Source organism: Chlorocebus sabaeus, chromosome 10 (genome assembly GCF_047675955.1).
Source record: "Chlorocebus sabaeus isolate Y175 chromosome 10, mChlSab1.0.hap1, whole genome shotgun sequence".
Taxonomy (NCBI): domain Eukaryota; kingdom Metazoa; phylum Chordata; class Mammalia; order Primates; family Cercopithecidae; genus Chlorocebus; species Chlorocebus sabaeus.
Genome location: NC_132913.1, coordinates 43,792,193 through 43,805,735, shown reverse-complemented (window position 1 = coordinate 43,805,735; position 13,543 = coordinate 43,792,193). Strand labels below are relative to the sequence as shown.

At 35.1% G+C, this 13,543-nt stretch overlaps 1 protein-coding gene across 4 annotated transcripts in view; it reads right to left on the bottom strand.

The window, feature by feature from the left end:
• Positions 1-982: 982 nt before the first annotated feature.
• The window catches only part of GPD2 (glycerol-3-phosphate dehydrogenase 2), a 149,107-nt gene continuing 136,546 nt past the window's right edge, over positions 983-13,543 (bottom strand). For all 4 annotated transcript variants that reach the window (XM_007965003.3, XM_007965002.3, XM_007965006.3 and 1 more), the window contains 4 exons: positions 8,073-8,185; positions 7,903-7,981; positions 7,265-7,363; positions 983-4,280 (listed from right to left, as the gene is read on the bottom strand). In XM_007965003.3, the coding sequence (XP_007963194.1) occupies positions 4,155-4,280; positions 7,265-7,363; positions 7,903-7,981; positions 8,073-8,185 (417 nt within the window). In that variant the 3' untranslated portion in view covers positions 983-4,154. The remainder of the gene's footprint in view (positions 4,281-7,264; positions 7,364-7,902; positions 7,982-8,072; positions 8,186-13,543) is intronic.

The window sequence follows — 13,543 nt, the reverse complement described above, 5'->3', positions numbered from 1 at the left end:
AATTTAAAACTTTTGTTGCTTCCTTCCTTCATAAGTCAAATGTCATCAGGTGAAATCTGACACCAGGGGCAGTACAATGTTGACAAAGATAGTAAAATATTGATGCTAGTATCGTATTTTTTTGATGACCATAAATTTTATACAATTGTGACCAATATTTTGATAAACTGTATGTTTAAAAATTTTAAAGCACTATCAGATTTGATAAGCTAGATCAATAAAAAATGTTTTAAGCTGCCATGTATTTTTTTCCAGGCACTGAACAAACAGTTAATTGTTCCAAGTCTATCTGGGAGCCATTGCTTTGGGGTATTCTATACAATTTCAAAGAACCTTCAGAAGCTCACACATACCTTTGGGCATGCAGAACCAGGAGGCAGCACATCTAAACCACAAATGGAGAATATACTCCATATATGCGTGTAAATTAAACCCTATAAAATAACACGGGCATTATAAAATTTGTGTTAAAACTGATAACAGCTTTACAGATTTACTGACAATGAAAATATATAGCATTTTTTTCTGTCAGAGCATTTATCAACACTTGGCAACCCTGCACTAACTTGACATGTAAGATGATCAAAATGGATTATGTAATCTTTCCCATTCATTTCTATTGATTTTAGTTATGATAAAATTCATCAGTGTGCCTGGGAACGCTCAGGCTGAAAGGCTCTGGTAGATTAAAAAAAATAAATAAATAAGGAAAGGAAAAGAAAAAAGAATTCAACTGAGTGGTAATAGGATGAATGTAATTGTAGAATAGGATTGCACAAATATAGAAGTCATGCCCTAAAGGCTACAGCAACAAATTAATACAAATAATTCTGGCAGTCTTATAAAATTACATCTATCTCGGTAGATATTTCACTTTGTGTCATCAAAAATACAGTTTGTAAAAATATTTTCAAACTTTTTTAAAACTTCAACAGTAATCAAAGTTATCTGACTGCAAGTGACATCAAAATGCTAGCAAATGGACAATTTTAATCAGTTTTATTGATTCATGCTTCCAGTTCTTATTCAGTTAAAAACAAGGCACATTAAATACATCCTCTTATTGCTCTATAAATGCATGCAGCTCATTCTGTATATCAAAAGTAATAAATAATGGCCATAAAACACCAAGACAGTTATAAAAATGACAACCCAGCCTCAAACATAGTATTTAACAGTCCAATCTAGAACAATAACCCAACACAATACATAAAAGTGCCACATATGAAAACATGCAGTGTGTATATCCACTCTAGTACTGAGCTTACACTTGCTATTCTTTAAAAACATAGTAGGGCTTTTTCACTCCTTAAAAAAGGTTGACATGATGCAAACATTGCAAGTTACAGCATCATTGACTTTAATATTACATTCATATGCCAAAAATCTTTACAGATACATAAGAGAAAAATAAAATCAATGATGACTCTTATAGTATATTTAGTAAAAGTGAGAATGAGTTTTTTGTTGTACAAAAGAGGAAGCTACATATTTTGAAACAGACAAAGCAAAGTCAGAAACTGAAGCAGAACAGAGAGCATGCATTTAATAGCAGAAATCCTAAAGTTACACTCAGTATAAATTGATTGAAAGCAAGAATATTGCAAACAGCATGATGGATATGAGGCAGACAACCTTGGCTTAACAAATAATCCAGCATTATCATTATTGTTATGACTGTGGTGGGGGCTATTTAAAGGAGTATCCAACTCTCCAGCACAGATGGGGGTTCCTTCACCTGAATCCCCTCAAAGGCTCTTGAAATAAATCACTTGATAATAAAAGGCAATCCCTGCATACCCACCCCGACCCCAACAGAATCAACTGATGTCAAGTTTATATGCAAAGGGAAAAAAATTCTTTTGTGCTGGGAATGAATTTTAAAGAAGCTTATTCCCCCCTATTTCTTGTCTCCCTTTCTTAAATCAGGTAAAGAAGCTGTACAGGTTTAATTAAGAACTTATACAAAATGCTGGGGTGCTTTGTTCATAGTAACGGCTTGAGATCAGTTCATTTCCAAATTGAGTCTATGGGATTGGTGAAGGACTCTATGTTTTAGAAATCAGCAGATTTAAAGTAAAAGCAGAGATGCTCAAAAGAAGAAAAGTGTGCTTTTCTTTGTCCTTAAAGGAACTTCATTCATAGCAAAGCATGCACAAACAAGGCCTGTTTAACAAACACAGATCTGCCCCGGCCCTACTGTAATGGAATCAGGGAGGGTACAAGTCATCGTTATCTTGATCTAACTAGAAAGAGAAAGAGAGAAAAACAGAGAGAGAGAGTACAAATGTACCATATGGTGTATATCATCTGGGATATTTTAAAGGACAATTCATCTACCTATTAGGTGTCACTGGGTTCTAAACAATGAAATTTGTTATCTGGTTAGAAAACAAACACTAAGTTGTAAAGCCACAAGCTTTCATTTGCTTTTAAAAAATGAAAAAGCCAGTGTAAAAATTCACACTTTGAAAGAAGAAAGTTCACAGTGATACCTGGGAGCATCACTTGCTCTGTTTTAGGTTTTCCCTTAGGAAGTGGCAAGCATCTAAAACTTCATTTAAAAACAAAATGAGCTAAGATGCTGTCTTTCTTTGCAGTTTCTGTTTGTTTCAGAGGTGGTGGGTGGGTGCGTAGGTGAGTGAACCTCCAGTGTTTACATTGTGACATACAGGCTCAGAATCCACTTGAATAAGGCATAAAGCTACTCTGCGGTATTGACATAAATAAAAATAACAGCACAAAAGTGTTTTATGTGCCAGTTTAAAAAACAACTAAGACTTCAAGTCTGTGCAATAAAAACCTGCTGCGAAATGACGTGTTACATCTCCTATTAGATACAGAATCTGATGTTAAAAAAACAACAAAAAAGTAAGTAGTTAACTTTACAAGAGGAAGTACGATTAATAAATATTCAGATAACTAGTTAAAATGCCACCAAAATATAGCAAGAGCATCCCAAACTGCATCACTTGTTAAATTCAATACACACTGACTTTTGCTTTGGACTCTGTGTGTGCGTCAGGATGGGGGGTGGTGATTATTTTTCCATTTTTGTTTTTGGTTTACTGAGAATAGTTCCATGGAGTACAGAAGGGGAAAGACTTTAAGCAACCATGTTGACCTTGGAAACTGGTTTTGTGCCTTATTTTACATATAATTATAATTAAAGTTAACTAAAGTCTATTCTATCCTCCTACACTATGTTTGCAAGTACCCCCAAAAAAGATGGTAAGCTAGATTTGACAATACTACATGCTTCAAAATTTAGGCTTCGGAATTGAATCTTTTGTTATATGTGAATATATAAAAACATATTTTTAACTCTTAAATGTATTACTACTGTAATAATTAGATAAATTTGGTCTCATTCCATTACATCCAAATTGCCACTTAAATGCTGGTTTTAAAGTAAGAAGAGCAAGGATCTTCCTGGCAACTATAATAGTCAAAGAAAACCAGCAGTGACTGAAGAAAAAAATGAACTGCTGAGACGAAACTATCACTGTAACTCCCAGCAAATGTCAATGCTATCCTTATCTTCTACCTGTGATTCTGGAAGCTTTCAGAGTTTCTCTTTGGGACTTGCTCCTATAACCAGATCTACACTTTTCCTTCCCTCTCCAGTTAGCCAGTCATGCTCTACATATAAAAATGTGGAACAGTGTTTGCATGAGGAAGGTAGGACAAACTGGAGGAAGATGGAGCTGAGAAATCTCCAGAAACACTATCATTTCAATAGGTAATTCTTTTTAATAACACAAGCTGTCTATATGCATGTCACAAAATTTCTCCAGCTTTTTTCAATTTTTGCCCAAATATTCTGTTTTTAGAACTCATTTAGAATAAAGGAATAAACAAACAGTGAATGTGTCACATCTAACAGGTCACAAAATAGATGCAAAACTAATGTGCATTGAAAATGAGAAAAAGAATAAAATACACTTAAAAGCTAGACTGAATGGCAAATACAAATAAAGTACAGCAAATAAAGCTGGCAAATACACCAACACCCTAAAGTTTTGGAATGTTTTCTAGTGTTAAAAAAGGCAGCTATCCACATTCATTATTTTAGGGTGGTTTCAGTCATCTCTGGTTGTTACATGGTGATTTGTTGTTCCTATGTTTGTTGGCTGTGGATTTACTGCCCAGACTCACAATCCTCCACAACTACGGTCCACTGGAATTGGAACTCTTCTGTCGAGGTTCTCTTCTGCAGTTTTCATTAGTATAGCAAGCCGGCTTCCAGATACCCTTCCTTTTTGAATAGCACTCATCAGCTTAAAGAGAAAATATGCAACAGATTCAGAACGCAGGCCAGCTTACTCTCTTCTTCATGGCATTATAATCGTTAGCATTGCAGCAGACAGAGGTAATTAAGTGCTCCATCAAAAACCTTAACAAGTACTACAGCTCAGATAAGAAAAGTCCAATTTTTAAACATTTCCAAAAGAGGGGAAGAGGCAGGTATTTCACCACTGCTGCAAAAACTACCTCCATCTAGTAAATCAGCCTGCCTCTAAAAGCAAATCTTAATGCATCTTTTTGTCTTTTAATGTGCTTAAGGCACTTTTATTATTTTTTTTTTTTAGCAACTTCAAATATTGGATCTTTAATTCCATTTAAAATCTTAAAAAGGAATCTCAGGGATTGAACAAAGACAAACCATGACCTATATTTATCTACCCTTTTTTTTAATGTTACTGTACTTGACAACTTCAAGTCCCCTAAATCCAAATTCCTTAAAGACTTTTTAACGTAATTTACATTTAATTCCTTGAAAATGGACCCAGAGATCTACCTTAAGAATTAAAAGCACTCCACAGCCCAGAGTTTAGCTAATTCATTTTTATCCAATGGATAAAATCAGAATTAGTCTTGAAATTACATGCAGGCAGCGGGCAAAGGCCTTTAATCTGGAAGGCACTTTGCAATTATGAGCATAGGGATTTTTTTCCTTTTCAAGTTTGATGTGGTTTCAACTATTTGCTTTTCTTGATCTTACTTCCCTAATCTTTTTTATTTATTTTAAAAAGATTTAGCTATTCATCATATATATATACACACATGCACACATATATATACACACATTATATATATATATGATGTATCTATGTATGTATGTAAATTCTCAAAATAATTTTAGGTTTATAGCTTTTAGCCTATAGATACACGTTGCTTAAAAAGAGCTCTGAATAAGAGTCAGAGACATCTGCTAAGGGGCTGGATCAGAATTTCATGACCTTATTAAAAGCTGTTTCACAAGCTATTGCTTATTAGAGATGGACTCCTACATGCAAAAGTGTCATTAAAACCCAGACTTAGAAATAAAGTCATATAACCACGAGATATCTATAGTGATCCTTCTGTGAAGATTATTAAAAATCGTATCTATATTCAAAAAATATATTTAATGGGATAAACATGGGCTCTTAGTCTGCAGAAGAGCAAAATGTTAAAAAAAAAAAAAAACTCAAAAAACCCCTCCAAATATACTTTACATCTGAGGCATGGTGTAACATAAGGAATGCTGACATCTAAAGACAGAACAATTTATTGTTTATTGCTTTGTCTCTGATTCCAGGAAGACCTGCGAAGTTTATCAGAGCTAACACAACTGACAAAGCTAGAGGTCTTCTAAGCCATACACAGTATATGATGTGCCAACTTCTAAAAACTCAAAGTTTTCTTTAAACACTACATGTATCTAGAAACCATATTACAAGAAAAAAATAACATTTGGGTGTGAATATATTTCATGAGGAATATGGTCAGCATTTTAAAGTTGAAAATTATACTGTGTATTTGTTCTTAGTAGAAGCAAGAATAGTCCCTTTCATTTGGAATTGGACAAAAAATATTCAATTATTAAAAAAAAAAAAACTCTACAAGAAAACCTGCAGATAGTTTAAATTATCTCCTGCTTTTAACTCAACCGCATTCAAGGAAATTACTTAAAACCTAAACCACATAGCATATTCATAAAATCAGATTCTTATTGTTTCTAAAGTGCCATGTCTTTAAACCCTAAATTCTGCTGTTTATTTACAACACATATGAAATGAAGCACAGGCCATTTCTTTGAAGAAAAGTTTTCTAACATTGTGAGGGCAACAATAAAATATTCTCCGGAAAAACTACACAAAAAATGCATTAAATGGTGCTTTAATTCCCAAGCATAAATTTTAAATTCAATTTAAAATGTGTATTTAGTTAAACAGTAAGCTAAAGAACCAAACATTCTTTTTTGTAATGCTGGACACAACCTGTGAAAATTTTCTGCATTTAGATTCAACAATGCTCTTATCTGCAGCTCATCTCCAGAGAGACAATTACCATTTCCTTTGCCTTGATCTTGTTTGTTTAACTTGACACAGTGAAGAAAGGGCTGACATTGACCAAAATCCCCAGCATTAATTTATTTCATGTTCAGCATTCATCATTGCCATGGTGCAAGCAAGACCTGGCATTCATTTGAAATACCTGCCCAAGAAGCACTACAGAAAAAAACCTAGCTGCTTGGAAACCCAATACATTCTTCATATGATCAGAGTCATATGGACAGCTAGAAATAATGTATGGGTTTGTTGAAATTTCTTTTAAGAAACAATAGGTAGCATCCAGTTTGAAGTTAAAGTAACAAAATTTATTTCCTGCATGACTACAAAGATGAAACAACAGAGCCTTGAATAAATTAACAATTGGAAATGGAAATATTTAAATTATATGGTCTCGACCCCAAAGTATGTTTCCTTCCTTATGTTTTTCTAGTTATTTATAATGCCAGAATCTAATCACTAACTTCTCAAATGAATATGATTCATTAGTGAATGGAACCATACTTTTTAAAAATTTTCTACATAAAAGACTAGAAATCTTGTGTTGCCTCTTATGAAGTAGAGGAAAAGAAAAAGTAAGTAAAAGAAAAGTAAGTAAAAGAAAAAGGTCCAGCGGTGATATGCCACGGCGTATGTCTTTAAAAAGCATGCTTCATATTCAACCCTTTATGATAAATAACTTGGATTTAATCTAAATTGCCCAACCTAACGGAATGTTTCTTATACAATAAAAGGAAAAGAACATGCACCACAGTACAGCCTTACACTTGAGGGCAGACATATCAACCTCTGCTGGCTTCGAGCTTTCTTCTTCAGAATAATCTGACAATTGTGTGGACTTAAATATCCATTCTTGAACAGGCATTTACGATCATGACAAACAAAAGATAAAAGCAAATATCCTTGTTTCTTTCACCACAACTTACCTGCAAAAATTCATTGAGTTCAACCTGTCCATTTTTATTCAAATCGACTTCATTTAGAATTTCATGGAGTGTATTTTCATCCATTTGGACACTGATACTCTAAGTAAAAGAAAAGCACAGAATGATAGTTTGATTAAAAATTATGCATATGCTTTGGCTGGGCAAGGTGGCTCACGCCTGTAATCCCAGCACTTTGGGAGGCCAAGGCGGGCAGCTCAGTTGAGGTCAGGAGTTCGAGACCAGCCTGGCCAACATGGTGAAACCCCATCTCTGCAAAAAGTATTTTAAAAATTAGCTAGGCATAGTGGCACACACTTGTAGTCACAGGTACTCTGGAGGCTGAAGCAGGAGAACCCCTTGAACCCAGGAAGAGGAAGTTACAGTGAGCTGAGATCGTGCAACACTGCACTCCAGCCTGGGCAACAGAGTGAGACTCTGTCTCAAAACCTGGGCAACAGAGTGAGACTCTGTCTCAAAACAAAAAGAAAAAGAATTATGCATATGCTTTTACTAACATTACTAATCTTTTAAAAATTATAATAAAAATATTACTTGTAGAAAACACTAGATGAGAAAAACATCTAATATCTTTACATTCTTCTAGTATCAGAGGCTGACATCGAACCAAAGAAAATTACCTCTAATACACGCTGAACATCAACAATGGTAATAAAGCCTTTCTTGTCTGCATCAAACTTATGAAATCTCTTCTTATACCTGGAACACAAGATTAAATAATGGAAAAATACACTTACATAGGCCAAAAAAAAAAAAGAGAGAGAGAAAGTTAGACACTTATTGTGAGTACCTGTCAATGTCTGAAGGCAGTAGGCTAATTTCAGAGCGATCCGTTAACTGTTCTGATCGAGATTTATAGCCCATTTCATAATACAGAAACTTCCTGGCTGTTTCAAGTTGTTCCTAAAACAGAGATACACACAAAGTTCAAAGATACGTGGAAAGCATTACTGATTTTTTTTCCTTTACTGTTGATCTTCATAAAACGAAGTTGATCCTCACTTATCTAACCAGCACAATTTTTTTATTTCTTCCAGTTTCATTGAAGTATAATTTATATTGAATAAAATGTACCTGCTACCATGATTAAGATCTACAGCATCTCCATCACTCTAAAACTTTCCTCATGTCCATTTGCAGCTGATCCATTCCCATGATCTCTCGACACAGGCAAACACTGACTGCCTTCTTGTCACCAGAGTTTGCCTTTTCTGGAATTTCTTATAAAAGGTTTCATATAGTACGTAGTCTTCTGTTTGACTGCTTTCACATAGGATAGTAATTCTGAGATTCACTCATGTTGCTGCATGTTTTAATATTTTGTTTTTTTACTGCTGAGTATTCTTACACAGAAATTAACCAGCAAAATCTACAGGATCAAATTCTTGTAGTTCAGTGATAAAGAAAGTAATTAAAGGTGAAGATATCTTGGATTTGAACAACTTGGATTTGGACAAACCCAAGATAACTTGGATTTGTCACTATAATGTGACATGAAGTACGAAGGTATATCTCATGAGATTGGCTGTGCTGAGATTTTGCCACTGAGATTCTGATACTTAGGTGAAGTTACAGAGTCATGAGAAGAAATGAGCTATCCTCAAGTTATTCTTCCTGTTTTCAAAGTCCCCAGTGTCAATTAATACTAACTGCGGCTGCAAATATTGTCTTTCTTAGTTTTCATCACGTCACTCTCCCATCTAAAAAATTCCGAAATGACTTTATTGTAGCGTATATTGTTCACAAATCTCTTTCCTCATATATATGTTATGTTACACACACACACACACATTCTCCGCCACACATACACTTCTCAACTGTATTGATGTGAGCTGGCCATGTGACTTATTTGGCCAGTGGAACATGAATAGGTATGATATAGGCTACTTTTGAGTAAAAGCTTTCATGGTAACTTTATAGGTTTGCTTATCCTCTCTTACTCCTGTGCCATAAGAAGGGCACATCTCAGATGAGATCTGAAGCCAATCTAGAATGCGGAGAAGAGCCACAGCAGCTAACATGCAGCCTTCATGTAATGTGAGGAAAAAAGAAATGCTTGTTGCGATGAACCACTCAGAGTTTGAAATTGACTGTTAGTGAGTATAACCTAGAACAAGTCTTAAATTCCCCAACTTCCTATCAAAAGATCTTGTGAACTCAATGGTTCCCAAATTCTGGTCTGAAAAACAGTGCCAGTGTGAAGTTAAATGAAGAAAATGAAACAATGACACATACACTTGCATGAAATGTGTTTATACGTGTTTGGTTATGTGGGTGATAAGACCCCTTATTGATTTTTCTTGAGGAAATAAACTTTTTTTCTGGGACAGTGTCTTGCTCAGTCGCCCAGACTGGAGTGTAGGAGCACAATCATGGCTCACTGCAGCCTCTACCTTGCAGGCTCAATCCTCCCACTTCAGCCTCCCAAGTGGCTGGGATTACAGGCACATGCCACCATGCCTGACTAATTTATTATTATTATTATTATTATTATTCTTTGTAGAGATGGAGTCTCCCTATGTTGCCTAAGCTGGCCTTGAACTACTGGGCTCAAGTGATTCTCCTGCTTCAGCTTCCCAAAGTGCTGGGATTACAGACATGAAGCACTGTGCCCAGCCATCAGTTGTTTTTTCTGACATGATTCCTTTCCTGCTTTCCTTTGTCTTAGGAAATAAATACTAGAAATATTCTTCCTTCATGTTCTTAAATAACAAAATAAAAAATTATCAACGTGAAATAATTCTCTCAGCTTAAAAAAGTAAATTTAAAATGTGTGTGTGTGTGTGTGTGTGTACATGCGTATCTCCTACACAAAACTTGTCTGTGAAGTCTCCATCTCCAAGGGCATTTTTTGCTGGCAGATTTTTCACAAGTAAATCCACCAGTTTTCATAAATAAAATTATTTTGCTGTTCCACTGCTTTTACCCAGCATTTTCTACACAACGTGTTCAAAATCCATCTCCTTGGAAATGCCACCTCTGATGCTTCCCTGCAAAAACAATTTCTTTCTTGATTTATGGCCCTTCATTGTGTATGTAATTTATCTATACTCCATCAAGCAAGGAATTATGGAATTTCAAAGCGGGAAGACATTTTTTCATAAACGGTACTCAATGTACTTCCCTTACCCCACATTTCCTTTATAACATTCCAAAAATGGAAGAACAAAGCCTTTGTCTAAACAACTCTAGCATTGGGGAGGTAACTTAATACTGCTGAAAGTTGCTTCCAATTATTAGAAGGTTTTACAGTGAGATTAAATCCAACTCCCTGAAATTCTTCCAGTTTTGGGGGGATTAACAAATCTTTCCCACAGTAGAACAAACCTAATGTGGTTTTTTTTTCTGTATCACAGTTTAATAAGTATTTAAAGATAGTATCATGTGCTTTCTTCCTTAGAGTTTTCTTTTAGTCTAGAACTACTATATAAAACATTATTTCAAATCCCTAGACCATGTTGTATAATTTCTTCCAGACCACAACCGGTTTGTCATATAATACAATTATCAGAACAAAATACAACACTGCAACAGAGATCTGGCAAGTACCTAGAAGGGAGTAACTATCAGCGTCATCAATCTAGATATATGATTTCTATTAATGCAGCTTAAGATTGCAATTGGATTTGGGGGCAGCCATGGTCCACTGTTAACGGCTATGCATTCACAGTTAACTAAAACCATATTTCTTTTTCACATGTGCTATTGTTAAGCCTTGTCAAATCTATCTTGAATGGATGGAGTTGTTTTCCTACCTAATGTAAGGTTTGCCATTTATCTCTATTAAATTATTTCTAATGAAATTTCATCCATTGTTTCAATCCATCATCAAACATTCACTCTCCCTCTGGTATCTTGCTATTGGTACATCAAAGATGCATGCCATCAACACTGTAATTTAACCATTTGAATCAAGGTAGACTAGGTCAAGATCTAGGACAAGGTGCTTATGACTTACTACCAGAGACCTCTTCTGAGGCCAACACTGTCATTTAACTGGTTATAAATCTACCAATTTTACAGATATCATATGGGGCTTTCTAAAATGCTTTATAGAATCAAAATTCCCTAATCTAGCCATCTGCTTGCTCTATCTAAAAAGGAAATGAGGACCGTGTGTGGTGGCTCATGCCTATGATCCCAGCACTTTGGGAGGCTGAAGCAGGTGGATCACATGAGCCCAGGAGTTTGAGACCAGCCTGGACAGCATGGCAAAACCATGTATCTACAAAAAATATTTTTAAAGTTAGTTGGGCATGGTGGTGCATGCCTGTAATCCCAGGTACTTGGGAGGCTGAGGTGGGAGAATCACCTGAGCCTGGGAGTTTGAGGCTGTACTGAGCCATGATCACATCACTGCACTCCAGCCTGGGCAACATAGCAAGACCTTGTCTCAAAAAAAAAAAAAAAAGGAGATATCTGAAATGATTTTGCCATGTTGCCTAAGTGATTCCTTACTAGCTTCTGTGATCACTATTTCTTGATAAATGCTGATTAAAAAAAAAACTTAAAATGTCACAATCTAGAAAACCACACAAGATCAATGCCAAGACCATTAGTTTCTAGGTTGCAAACTATATTTTTCTTTCCTCTCATTTTTGAAATTTGGTATTACATTTGCCCATTCTGTCTTCTGGTTCCATTCCTGTTTCCTACAGTATTTTAAAGTTGAACAGTAAGCTGATCCCAAGCAAGAGAATCTTAACTGCAAATTATCTGAGTACTCTAAGGTGTAATTTTTCTGGACTGGCATAAAACTCATTCAGAGTAGCCTCCTATTTCAATATCTATTCGTTCTTACCAATATTTATATTTTGCTCTTTTCACACATAAAAATAGGGAGAGAGAAGAAAAAAGATATTGATAGTAAATTATAAATTGAATAGTTCTCCTTACTCTCCAGCATTGAAGAATATGATGCCTGTCACCTTATGCAATGATCTAGATTAGGTCTTACTTGCTTTTGTTTTTTTCTTCAATTTTTAAACATTACATTTGGTGCCCTGAGTATTTTTTCCCCAACACTCAAATAACACCTGACACTACTCATATACATCCACATTATTCCTGATATCACTCCTTCCATTTTTGAGCACTTGGCTTCTATCTGTTTTACATTTGGTATTTATCAGCTTGCTTTAATCAGTCACTCAAAGTCTTCACATGTCTCCCCTTTTTCCTCCTCATTGGAATCAATTTTGGAAAAAAACTGTATTTTTGTGAGACTCTCAGTCTACTTAAATGTCTTCTCTTTATAGTCTCTGAATGAAAAATGGATCTTTTGTCTGAACATGATAAAATGCATTTTATCAAATTGTATAGGGCAGCATTTCCCAAAATATGTTCTAAGTAATAGCCCCCTTCCTACCCAGTTCTACCAAAAAGTGAGAGTTGGGTCTGTCTCCAAATAAGTTCCTTTTTGGAAACTGAAAACATACATAACCATTTTAAAGGTTCTAATTGCAATTGCACTAAAGGAAGTGGTTTTATTTGTTTAACTCAGAATTTCTCACACTCTTTTGACCATTTAGTCATCTTTTCACATATATTAATTTGTACCCTGCATAACACCACTTGGCAATTTTTTTTCTCTAAATGTTCCTGCCAACTCTTCTAACAATCCCCAACTCCCCGAGACATTGCCTTCTTCCTTAATCAGTTCTTCCAAGTTGGTTGGATTTTGGTCTTGAGTAACAGTTTCTCGAAATATTTCTCCAAATTTTGGAAAATATGCATAAATGTCAGAGCTATACATGTGTTATAACAACCCAATTAGATTTTAAGATCTTAAAACTATGAGCTATTTAGTATTCTCCTAAAATATTTGGGGCAATGTTCAGTATACAAGCTACTCATTAGGTATTGACTGGTAAAAACAAGCCCAATTCATCTAGAGAGAGTTATTTATCACCTTGTTCCTCTTTCACTTTTGCAGGTTAAATAATCCCAATGCTTTTAACCTTTTCTCAGAAGTCCAACTTTCTAACCTTTTAATTCTTTTCCCCCCACCTCCTTGTTCTCTCTGGACTGTCCATAGCTCTCATTAATACTCCTACATCTCAGATACTGAGTAATAGCTTTAGATCTTTATTTATGTTACTTTGTTAAGGGGGATGGGAGAGTATTTCTGAGCACATAAATCTGTTCATAAAATATGAACTGAAGTTAAATCTAGCTTCCTTGGTAGGGCCAAACACAACCAGTTTACAGAATTTTCTTCTTCCTTCCTACCTCCTACAGCCTGAATTCCTAGCATAAAAT